The sequence below is a fragment of the Cyclopterus lumpus genome, chromosome 11 (assembly GCF_009769545.1).
Source record: "Cyclopterus lumpus isolate fCycLum1 chromosome 11, fCycLum1.pri, whole genome shotgun sequence".
Lineage (NCBI taxonomy): Eukaryota > Metazoa > Chordata > Actinopteri > Perciformes > Cyclopteridae > Cyclopterus > Cyclopterus lumpus.
The window spans coordinates 14,509,986-14,523,341 of NC_046976.1; the positions used below are offsets into that span (position 1 = coordinate 14,509,986).

At 43.5% G+C, this 13,356-nt stretch overlaps 1 protein-coding gene across 1 annotated transcript in view; it reads right to left on the reverse strand.

The window, feature by feature from the left end:
- The window catches only part of csmd2 (CUB and Sushi multiple domains 2), a 206,680-nt gene extending 193,530 nt beyond the window's left edge, over window positions 1-13,150 (reverse strand). Inside the window, exon 1 of the mRNA XM_034545807.1 lies at window positions 12,991-13,150. Within this exon, the coding sequence (XP_034401698.1) occupies window positions 12,991-13,150 (160 nt within the window). The remainder of the gene's footprint in view (window positions 1-12,990) is intronic.
- Between the last annotated feature and the right edge of the window lie 206 nt (window positions 13,151-13,356).

The window sequence follows — 13,356 nt, forward strand, 5'->3', positions numbered from 1 at the left end:
GGGAAAAAGGGGTGTCAATTTCAGGAGGTAAAGATCCAGACTGAATGGCATCAGTAGGAGCGTCTCCTCCTCCCCCCCCCAAAACACAGGCAGGGGACCCTTTCAGCTGTCATTTTTCAGCACTTCATAAGCACTTGATCTCTTCCAAAATATGCTAATGTGTGTGCACTTGTAACCCTGGCCACTTGAATACACTTTAGCAAACTGTATAATGTTCCACTGTGAGTTCAGCTCTCTGTTTGCTGTGGAAATCTGCAAGTGTTGCAATGAAATCTTTGGGAAAAAATGGTGGAAAGACGTGAATAAAATAGCGTAAACAGTGATGTGAACAGAAACTAAATATGATCTATATACTGTATAGAATGCTGGGAAAAAAATGATCACCATAGTGTGTATCTATGTTTATTTGCCCCTGTGTCTTCTCTCAGTCCTCTTCTTTTACCAGTGACAAGAAAGAAGAAGAAAAAAGAGCAACGCAAAAGCCATCTCCATCAGACTTTTCATTAACGCCTTTAAATAGGCCCAGCAAGTGAGCATGCACCATCCCAATTACCTTCAGGTCAATACTAATATCCAGGTAAAACCTCCATATCCACCTCTCCCACCTGATTTCCATATCAACGGCCTGGTCAATAATCTCATCATCTCCTTCATTACCAGGCCTCTGTCAGACAAATGCCAATCAATGGCTCATACAGCGGCTAATGTCAGAGCTTGATAGGGGTCAGAGTGGAATGTGAACCTCATGTACATATGCAATGAGTTAGAATGCGTGGGCTGGGATGAATTACAAAACAATACCAGGGGAGTTCAAGTAGCTAAATTGTTATTAGGTTTCAGGATGGCCTCGAAACAAAACCCGATTCTGTGACCCTTCAGGTTTCAAGGACAAATCATTCATGTTAGATATCAATGTGTTTAGAGTGCAATAGCCCCCAAGAGAATTAGCAGCTTAAATGAAAAGCGTCACCAAAGCAGTATGTCTTTGCAGCTGAATAAAAAAGCTTCATATCATCATAGTGCATGTGTTAATAGGGGACGGACAACGCTTTACACATACTGATATATGGCATGTGATAAACCAGGCAGGAAAGCAGGCTCTGTGTTTTATAGGCACAATTAAGCAAAAAGATCATGACAGAGATTAGGTATACTGGGTCCCCCCAGAGCTTGGCCGAATGCTATTTTGAAGCGTGAGCATCTGTGCCAAGTGACCAACTCTTAAATCGATAATGACGCACACAATCTGGGACAAAAGACCAAGATAATGCTTTCAGAGAGCCTATTGTTTTGGCTGCAGCCAAAAAGATGTTATCCATGCTGCAAAATAGATGGTCAGAATTGAATTGGACAGACACACCAAAGTTCACTTGCGGATGCACTTTTGTGGGCATTAAGAACCGATTTACAACATCATCAAGTTTGATTGTTATATCACGGGGATGTTTTAGCTGCACCGTGCGGACCTTGAAGGGCCGACGAGGTAAAGCCGAGGTAATGGCAGTATGCTCTCTGTGTTGAGAACCCAGAGCCTTTGGTTGAGGCGATCCTTCACTTTGGGCTGGGTTGAATTATTTAAGCCTCGCCCAGGGAACATTATGAAATTAGCTGTTGGGAGCTGTTGGGAAGTGGTGACCCCTTGTGTAGCCCTTCAGTGTAAATCTATAGGGACGAGCCCATCCTGCAGTTGACCCCACTGACCATACATAAAGAGACTGCTGGCCGTGCTGTTTTAGCCCAATAGACCCCCGGTAAAATAGAAGGTCATATTGCTCAGGTGAACCATTATGATTATGGGGTAATATAAAATATGCTGGTTCAGCAATTAGGAAAATTGCCAACTGGTTTTAGAGGAGAGTGTATTTTATCCCTCAGCATGTTTATGGGAACTGTTTGCACTGGCTTGTATTGGAATGTTAACTATGCTTGATATCTGTGGATGTTCAACAGTTACGTTGTACGCTGCTTAGCCCGCTCTGCCACTGGCAGCATCAGCTTGGCACGAACAAACTGAACGCTGCCAAATGGGTGTACAGGGAGAGGTATGACCTTGCCAGGGCAGAACTCCGGGTTCTTCATGCATATGTGTGTGTGTGTGTGTGTGTGTGTGTGTGTGTGTGTGTGTGTGTGTGGGAGAGTAATTGTTTGCTTTGCCAGGACAGTTGTTTAGTAGCGGGCATACAGAGCTGCGGCAGTGCGCTGTGACACTTTGATGAATCGATGGTCACTGTGCTGTACTCTGGCAGGACAGCAACCCCTCAGAGCGGAGGAAGGAGACAGAGAGAGACCAAAGGAGAGCGATGGAATGAGGTCTAAGGGGGCAGGCGAATACAAAGCAGACTGACTGGCTGACTGAATGTATGGACATGTGAGAAAATAGATCTGGAAGACGTGACGCGAGGAATAATAGAGGCAACGGTGAGGTGGGGGACAAAGAAAAGGAAAGGCAAAGAGAGGTGTCTGTGGGGGGTGGGGAGGGGCAAAAAAATAAAAAAAATACTATTTTCTGCATCTTGTTCCCCTTCTGTGCTGAGGTCACAGACAGCCAGTGTGACTCTCACAGCAAGATAGCGCATAATCTGCGCTGGTAGCAAAAGTAGAGGTCTTTTTCAAGGGATGCTTAATCAGTGCATTTGTATGTGTGCATTTTGTTAATGTCAGTGTGGAGTGAGACACACCATGTCTGCGCATGTGTAAGTGCCATCCCTATACCGTGTGCGGTATAGTGTCGCATATCTGCATGTAACTCTTCTGCTGAGATGCAGTTACAGTGGCAGCAACTCTCAAGGGGAGGAAATCTCATTTTGGCGAACATAATCCCAACATCATATTCACATGACACCATAAAGCGACAAACAATACTTGCAATTCAAAACTGCTTTCTGGACTCCAATATTTTCTCCCTCACCTCTGCCTGATCTCTTTATTTCAGTTCAAGTTTGCCTTTGGACAAAAGACAAAAGATGTCGGGAGCATCCTGTTCTTGCAGTCAATAATATTTGTACTAAAGAAACTAAGAATTGTTGTTTCATGTCTGAGAAAGGCTTTCCAGAATTACTTATTTATTAGCATGGAACTGTGTCTTTGACATTTTTAATACATGTAAGGATGCAGCTTGCAAACACTGAGGAAATTATTGAAATGATAATCAATGCAACAGGGAAATTACTTTACAATTTCCCCAATATGTACAGTATATATCTAAGGAAACCTTGGTCACACACTCATCCAATAAATTGGACCATAAACTACCTTTTCCAAGTCTCTCCTTATCTGTAGCTAACATACAGAGTTTAGCTATTTCCTTACTCTCCAGAGAAACCATGAAGCCTCCATACATGTGGTCCATCAGGGCCTATAAGAGTATATATAGTACAAAATGAGCATCCCATTGGAGCAAACAGTGAATATTGGGAAACCAAATAAATATGTGCCTTTTGGGTTTATCGAGTAACAAAGCTATCATCTATTACATATGACCTACCCCGTGAGTAAACTTCAAACAAATGTTTTCTGTCCGTGTGTGTGTGTGAGTGAGTGTGTACCAGTAACTGCCTCCCTGGTGGCAAGATAAACCCTTCCGCCCCATAGATCCTTTCAGCACTACTATTTGTCTCTTGACGTGTCAGCGCATATGCACGCCTTGACCGCATCATATCCGAATTAACCTCTAGATGGCTGCCATTAAAATGGAAATGGATGAGCTCAGCGATCCCGCTCGCATCCATACATTAGGCTAATGCCTGGGCCGGGGCGACACGGTCTGCCATTACAGACAAGCCAAATGCAGTGGAAGCCGTTTCCTGCAAAAGGCCACAAAAATGGAGCTTGCATTTTCATAACGGTGCTTGCAATTGCCTCATTTTCGCATGAATATGTGGAATAAAACACATCTGTGTAAACACATACAGAGAGGACACTTAGGCAAACGCATACTTAAAAGTATTTGCCACATCTTAGTGTCAAGGGTCTGTTGACTTCTATGGCAACACATCGTCAACACATTCCCTCACACACAAAAATGCATTGTCACAGCGACATCGCTGGAGGGAGAAATGTGTTGAGTTAGGAAATAAACAACACCCACGAGCAGTCATGTAGCCAAATATTAAAGCATCAAAGAAAGTGGCTGCATGGTAACACGTCGAGGAGGCGCGCATGCAGAAATGCTTTCTCGCATCAGTGCATGCACACATTCCTCCGGTTGTCAGGGCTGGCTAAAGAGGCACAATGGAGCATGTGTTCTCTCAGACCGGGAGGAAGAGAAGGAGGGAGCCAGGCAGTTCCTTCCAGCTGGGTCATATTTAACCAGCAGCATCATCATGCCAGCCAAAACGACCTGCAACACAGACACACACACTTTCACACAATTTCAGCCCATCTCTAAAACTACACAAGCATTTGACCAGACCAATCACTGCTTTGAGATATGATTTTGTGATCATCGTGTTCTTTTTCCTCATTACCTCCTTCTTATCAATACATTTAAAAAGCCAATGATATGTTTGGTGTTGCTGTGAATGACACAGCTCCTCAACAACCCACGCACAAAGGCCTCACGCTGATCAATATAAAATAGCTCATTCAGAGTCAAAGCATGTTATGGTTGATGTTCTTCCGTTTCGGACAGACCCCTCCCTCACTTTGCAGGGGAGTTTATTAATCACCGATACAAATGAGCCTCCCACACAAAACACAGGGAGGCTAGATGCTGGGAGAAATTGTGTTTGTCCGGGTGTTTTTATGATTGTGTGTGTGCGCACGCATTTGTATTTGTGATAAGAACTTTAGCTCTTGAACGCAGGCCTGCTTCCCAGTACTCAGACATGCCCCTTTTTCACACTCTGCCCTGGTTTTCCCTCACCTGGAAACACTCTCCCAATGAATCACGTGCTCATGTGTTCGGGGGACAATATACTAAGAGATGCGTTTGGAGTTTTACAATGAATTTAAATCGATTTGTTTCGAGATTTGTTTGTTTTTTTGCGGATGAAGCACATTGAGCTTTTCTTTTCTTTTTTTTTTTTTTATTTGTAAAAAGCCATCTTTTGCAGCACAGTGTTGGTTATTGCAGATTCACCTCCCTTGGTTTGCTGTGTTTGGTGGTTGTGCACAATTGTACTCTAAGTCAATTTGTGAAGAAAAAAAAATATATATATATATATATTTATGAATTTAAAATCAGTTCAAAAATAACATACACAGAAGCTGTATGTTGTTCCAATGACAAATGAAGACTAATCCTTTTTTACTCTATTATTCATTATTGCTCGAGTCTGCCTTAACACTTTTACTCATCCCCCCCGACCCCCTCCTCCCCCAACACACACACGTCTGGAAGTACAGTACATCTGAATGTCCACAAACACTCATGCACACGTACGTGCTTCGAATGATTACAGTTTTCTCTTCCATTCTCCCGAGTACTTATGGGGAGAAGCACAATTGGGTGTGACACTAATGTGTGAAGCACTGAAGGTCAATTATCACCCAATTTCCATTCTGCTCACATCTGACAGCCGGGCCCTTTGATCGACATTAGACTGAAACTATGCTGAACTGCCAACCTTAGTTACATCCTGCACCAGAAATCAGTTAAACATACACTTTCTGGACTCTAATCAATCAATAGCATCAACATGAGGTGGCGTAGTGCAATTATGAACGTGGTAAATGTACGACGAGCATGCTGATGCGTTAGTGAGTGGGTATTCATGAACAGTTGATCCTCTCGGAGCAGTGTATATTAAACCCAGAGAGGAAGCACTGATCCAAAAGGTCACGTCATGACCGTCCCAGCAGGACTATTCCATCTATCACTGAGAGATGGATGCAGCAGCTGATCAATGAGCCTAAACTGTAGTACCCTTTAACCTTTCGACTCGGATCCTAACTGCCCCCCAGGAATACTTCAACTTATGTCAATTGTTGACCGAAATCATGATTAATGAGCTGCATGTGTCCCTCTCAAATGGATGGGAAATTAATCTCTGCATATTGCTTTTCTACAACGCTGACAGCGATAGATTGGGAGCTGTTACATTGGCAGTATATGTGTAAATGAAAGCCAATGTTGTTGTTTTTTCCAAGTAATAATATAGTGAGTAGAAAAACCCTATTCTGCCGGATAAGTAACGTTGTCTACAAATTAAAAATATTTTTTAAAAAGTGTTCCTAATGTACTTCAAGGACAATATTGCACCAATGTTCAATTGATATTTGTCTCTTTTATGTCATCAATAGTAGCAAGCTTTATAAATAAACACACATAAGATAAAACATTCCCCAAATGTAATGTACAAATTGTTACAAACCATTTTAGAATGTCTTGTTGGGTTTGCCATCTTATAATATGCTTATTTATGACACTGTATTTCTTGACATTTGACAGTTAGTCTGGTCCATTGCTGTGGAGAAGACATCAGGAGGCACTTTCCAATCATTTCCACTCATTTCAACTCATCAGGAATGTTATTGTTTCTTTACCTGACAGTGAAATACTTTACATGAGCCCGCACACAACTGCTGTAACGTTCAGTTAAACTGGTTTGGACACCAGACACTTTGAGGGTGATTAACTATCGCAGACACACTTTAGTTAGCTTGCTAGCCTCGGCATCTTATGGCCATTTTCATCCTGTTTCCACTCTTTGGGCCAAGCTAAGCTAACCTGCCGCTAACTGTAGCCTGATATTTACTGCACAGATATGAGAGTGGTATCAATCATGTCAGATATCTCCTGGCAAGAAAGCAAATAAGCTAAATTCATAAAATATCGAAAAAAATAAAAATAAAATAGTTTGAAAGAAACAGCAACATATTAACCTCTAAACACTCAAATTAAAGAGTGCATCAGATGTCCTGTATATGTAAACCTCTTGCATAAACATACACGGAAATATGCTTTAGATTCTTCACGCGAAATAGCCCTCACAAGTGTAGGAATGCATGACAAACGCACGCACTCACCGCCTCTCCCCACATGATGACTCTGCCTCTTTCCCAGAAAAAAAGACCACTGACAGATTGCCTATACGTTGAATGGAGCGAGGAGCGGTACAGGAAAGGAAAAAGACAAGGACAAGGACAAGATAACTCCTGCCCATGGATTTAATCTTCAATCTCTGGGATCAGTGATATCTGATAAGAACAGTGTAAATCAGGAAGCAAAAGAAGCCCCTGCCTGAGCTCTGCGTCTATGCAAGACAGACAGGGCGTCTACATCTGTCTCTCACTTTGTGAGGATTCGCAGTAGCTCGAGCTAATTCCTACGTCTGATAATAACGGGACGAGAATCTGACTCAAGATCGAGACCTCTGTCTTGTAGCTTTTCTCCCACACAAGGAGATGTCAGCCCTGGATTTGTTTGCTCTATTCATCTATGCGATTCATTTTCACCTGTAATTATCTAGGGAGGATTGAACATATTTTTTTGTTTTTGTTTTCCTGAGATGTCTTGCCTTGCCATATTCATATCTTGGAGCTGCCCAGTACAACTAAGCTATGCTTCTGTCATCTACTGGGGATTGTGTATAGGAAAATGAAAACCAAGAAACATTGCTTATATCCTTGAGCAAAGCACTTTGCCATAACTCCTCCATCCTCTATCCAGTAGAGCTGAGCTCCTAAAAAGCTAACGGAAGAACACAAGACAATCCCTTTGATAAGCCAAGCAGCCAAAATATACATTTATTAATTTAACACGGCACTAAGGGACATGCTGAAAGTGATATGAGAAGGAAACAACTATTTACTTTGTCAAATCTGGCGTTGTCGTGTATATGCCTCATATTTAAATATTGAATGGAAGTTCACCATTGTTTTACTGCAGCACAACTTAAAAGATGAAATAGCAGGGGAAGCAATTTAATTATGCTGAAAATGAATTAGATGGTCCCTTATCATCTCATCAAGTGTCACTTTAATCAAGAAATTTAGCATCTGGCTATAAGTTCATAAGGTCTAATGGTCCAATTTGTGTGTGTGTGTGTGTGTGTGTGTGTGTGTGTGTGTGTGTGTGTGTGTGTGTGTGTGTGTAGCTGCATGGATGTATTCAGGATTATTTATTTTTTTTTATTTGTGGGAAAATCTGCATAAATTTGTGACTGAGTGTGTGTATGTGTTTTTGTGTGCAAGTCAGTGTGTCTGTGACCAGTGTGACGAAGCACAGTGACAGAGCTCTGGCCATCTGGAGACAGATGACAGTTTGAATCACCAGAGAGGAGGATGGAGGAAGAAAGGGGAGGTGGCGGGATGAATGGGAGGGAAGGGAGGACAGAGGGAGAACGTACAAGGGGAAGAGAGAGAGGAGCAGGATGGCGGATCAGCAGGTGCATGAAACACACGAGGACGAACGCATGGTCACGCACACACACATTACGTCTTTCCGTGGCCCGTTGAGCTTGCTAATGACCTGTTTGTCAACCCTTTGCCCTAATCATCCTAGAGTGAAACAGGGTGTTAACTCACAGACTCATCCAAGCACACACACACACACACACACAAACACAAGCTTACTTGCACACTGTTAGTTGTTGTAATACAAGTCAGCTTGATGCCTGATAAGAAAATTAGCCATTCCAAATAGAAAAATCACCCAGCGCTCAAAAGGCACAGAAACAGAGGGCACGGATTTTCTGTCAGCTTGTGGAAGCTTATCGCCCCACTACTCCAACACTTGTCTTCCCTCTCTCATTTCCCCTCACAGTTCATTCCGTCCTGTTGACTTTGCCGGTTTCCTTCCCTGTGCAACCTCTTTATGATCGCCATCATTATCTTGACCGCCACTCCCCGTCTCACTCCAACGTTCCCCCTCCTTAGCTCAAGCAGGCAATGAGTAAGTGGCAGAGTGGGAATACACAGCTACTTTGCATTCCAGATATTTCCTCTGTTTTGAGTAAATAGATAATATCATCTGTTTCTCAGCTCCCATTCGGTCCTTTATTGCTCAACGATGAATGCAGAGAGCAGATGGGAGATGGGACACAACGGAGCGTGCAGGTATTGTGGAGGATTTGAGATTGAGAGTAGTAGGCAGACAGGTGGGAGAGAAGTGATAATTGTATGTATATATATATATATATATATATATATATATATATATATATATATATTCATAAAATAAAATAAAACAACATAGTATGGACAACACAAGACACACCGGACTCTGTGTTTGCTAAATTGGTACAGGGTGAGGTGTGATCAGGTGTTCACAAGACTCCTAAACCACATATCTTAGCCAGCATCAACCAAACATGCAACACAATGTCTCTATCATGGTGGTTTACAATGGTGTGTTTGTGATCAACATTAATCATTGGTTCAGGATCCTAATCTCAGAAAAACTGAGGAATGTTGCTAAACATAGTAGAGGGCCGAGAGGTTACCGGTACCTTGGCGAGCATTAACACCTGGACATTCCTTGCTCTTGAATGCTACGCAGGACGGGTCTTGCCAATACACAAAGTGAGATTCACATATAACTCAGGACTGAATCTATAGATTTTTGACGATTGTCTCAATTAATCATGGACGATAACATCAGAATTTCAATAAGGACAGGTGACACATTTAGATTGCTTGTTTAGTCAAACAAACCGTCCAAAAATAGCTAATCTTCTATATCTTCTCCGCTTGAACTAGGTAATGTTGGGCATATTTTTTACCTTTTAATGACTTAATCAAATTAGTTGCAGATTGATTTCCTGTAATTGATAGTCTGAATATGGCTGCTCTTTGTCTAGTATTCACTTTCACAAAGCCTAAAACGTAGGAAGGTTACTTAATTCAGGACACAATTAACATCAGGAAACTTGCAATATGATCTTGTCAAATAGGGGTCGGGAGCATGTGTCTAATTGAGGTTTCAAAGCCATGAAAACATTGGAGAGATCCCAATATGAAGAGCCAGCTAGCCCTGCACTGAGCAGCAGCTGTTGCTGAGGCTGCTGGCTAGTGGAGCTGTCCCTGGTGCTGAAGAGAACTTCAGCTGAGTGGCGAATTCAGCTGCGTCTGTCGCTGTACAGGGTGCTGAAAGTGTCACTCAACGGTGAGTTTTTGGTGATCCCATTTGTTACTGAAAGCCCCCGCAAAATTAGCCCATTAATAATTGTATTTCAATTTACCGAAGCTGCACTAAAAGTGTATGAGAACGAATAGATTCCACTCTCATTGTGTTCTGACAAAGTGAAGATATTGGATAATTCATTACTAAAAGTGTTTCTAAATAGAATTCGAATTGGGAACACCTATCAGTTAGTTTTATTAGCCTGAAGATTTTTATAATGAAAATGTGCAAGTACGAGTTTGTCATTCTTTTTGATTTGTGCAACTTAAAAACCGACTTAATTCCAAGGTTTTTTTCTCACCGTGTTATTGCCTCGAAACTAATGCACGCCCGCCCACATGCGCTCCTTATCCCCAACACATCTGCGCACGCACAAGCGGGCGCACACGCTTTCGCCCAGTCTCTTTCTTCAGGGGCACCATGACTGTGCGAATATAAACAAATGTCATGAAGTGAAAAAGATAAAAAGGAAAGGGGCCTCCAGTCCTCATAACATTACTGCGAGTTGCATCATGAGCATAACGCTGTGCCTTTCTGATAAAGCAGAGCGTGGCCGAGAGGGGGTGGGGGGGGGCTAAATGGACATGTTGAGCGACTGTCTCATGCGCCGCTGAGGAATGATCCAATACCAGTCGTGTTGGCGTGGAGAGACGAAACGTGCACCAGATAGTCAGGCCACGTCATATTCAACCTGCCTCCTCTATCATCCTCCTCCTCCTCCTCCTCCTCCTCCTCTCTCACCCGGCCCTCGCATTCCCTTTTCTGTACGACTAAATGAATAGAGGTTCATCACCGTTTATTGTGCGACATGTCCGCTGGGACAGCTGGTTTTGATCGCATGGAGACAGCGCGCAAAAATATCTCTGTTGAAACATTTTTTATGTGTGGCCCTTTGGGAATTATACTTGCGTTGCAATGGAGACTGACACTTGTTTAAAGCGAGAGTGGTTGACGAATGAAGACAGTACTAAAGCCCCGTTATACATCTGAGATACGGTGCTTAAGGAACATATAGCCTAGACATGAGCCGCCTTTTCATGCTGCATCACACGGCACACGTATTTGTTGGTCATTAATGGGCCAGTCTTGCTTTGGTTTGATCAAGTAGGGTTAGAAAACGCCACGAAGCCCGGGTCTCCTCTCCCTTTCACCACAGCGTGAGGCTCTGGTGCCGCTCAATGGGAGGACGGGGCAATTGCTGGTGGCTGCCGAAGCACCGAGGGACGCGCCAGACCACCTCAACGCTGGCGTGCGGTATTTAAACGTATTTATGGACCCAGTTTAAAGCAAACGTTATAACAGAGGACAATATATATAGTGCAGCTATTCATGTTCTTTGTAAATATGTGCAATAAGTTAGAGTCGCTTTACTGGCTCCAAGAGTATAGACTCAAACGGCAAGAGAGTGGGCAATAAAAAAAAAGCTCCCCGGACGCAAATAAAACAAGAAGCCTCCTACGAATATAGCCGCAATGAGATTTACTCCACATGAAAGTCGGGAGAGATGTGTCAGTATCATTGGCACTGAGCTGCGTGTGATAAACCTACATCTCGCAGAAACCATCTGGGTGCACGCGCTTGATGACACAAGTTTGACCAAAAGTGGGTGACACGTGGGAGAGAAAGTTGGTGGGAGACATGAGGGATGACGTTTCTGCTAAATAATGATCAAGCTCAAACCACACTTATAGCAACGGAGACGACACGGCCTACTGTGCCTTGGCGATGCTGAAAACGTGCCCAATTTCAACTCACTCTTGGATGATGTGCTGTCCAACCAAAAGGTATGAGTGGGCGAACGCCGCGCCATGACTCACTGTCAAATTCATATTGTGGCCGTGGCAGTATTCTTGCCTTTTGCTAAAAATAGTGCCCATTCTGTGGTGTGGAGCCAAGACAGTGATAAAACGGTTGGCTCTCTTTGCCAAATAACATGTTCGGGATTGCAAACGTTCTTGTAGCTCTTCCCCGAAAAGCAATGGGCTCTAAATAAAGCCAGAGGCTTCTTCTTCTTCTTTTTTGTCACTCATGTCCACGGAAAAGAAGGGAACAAAAGTAACAGATCAGTAAGCGAGTCTCTCCTTACACCAACCCATTATGTTGAAGACGTGAAAGTAAATTAATAGTAATGATAATCTGTTGAATGCCAGGCTCCTGTTGCAAGATTTCCATTTGCAATTATAAGCGAGGACAGGAAGCCCAGAGTCAGTTAATTAGCCCCCCCCCCCCCACCCCCACCGCACCACCCCACCCCTCAACACACACGCCAGCACGCGCACACCGTGTAGCCTACACACTAAAGGGAGACACCTGTACACAACATTGTATTAATTGATGTATAAGCCAATTGGGCAAGTGGAGGTTCTGATGGGGTCTAAGGTGGATAACTGAGAAGGACAGTAAGAAAAAGAACACCCCCTTCACTCACTCACTCACTCACGCACGCACACACACACACACACACGCACTGTATAATGATCAGCCTCCCGCTTGACCACCTATAACAAAGCATGAGGTTTATTATGTATCCTGTAAGATTGATGATTACATTAAACATATTGTGTGACACAATATGTTTAATGTAATCATCCCCACAGCTCATTAAATCCACCCTCATTTCCTCAGAAAACACCTAACACAGTCCTGGCAATGAAACGCAGCAACAGAGTCAAGGAACGGGGGGGGGGTCTCAGTGGCAATTCCAGAGGAACCGCTTTCATCAAAATAGCCACCCAACCAGCCACCTCTGCTCTATTAATAACTTTAGGTGCTAGCACAGCAACATCACGGCAAGGTTCATTCTAAATGCACCTTTAGGTTGAGTGCGTGTGTTGCTGATGCTGATTTGCATTCAGTCGTGGATCGTGGAGTGGGATAAGCCTGCTGCATTTTGCATGTCTTCAGCGTTACAAATGGGGACTTACCCTTTACTGAGGTGGCCAGTAGCCCCATGTATAAGAACAGCACCCGGCTCCAATGGTGCACCTGCACTCCCGCCTTCATTAGAGAAAAAATCCGTATTCCGTTCCCCTTTCCTAAATGCGCAAGTCCCGTTGCTCCGTCCCGATTTGAAGCGGCGGTCATGGCAGGGCTTTTTTTTCCTCCTCTGGTCCGGCAGGCACGATACTTCTCAGATGGTCAAAAAAAGGAGATTCACTCGGTGTCGGCGCTGAGAAAAATCCCAATGCATGGAGCAGGCTCGGATCTCGCAGCTGGACTGAACCATGTCATGCGGGGACCGAGGGGTTCAGAGTCTCTGTCTGAGGGGATAGATTTCACACCTAAAAGGG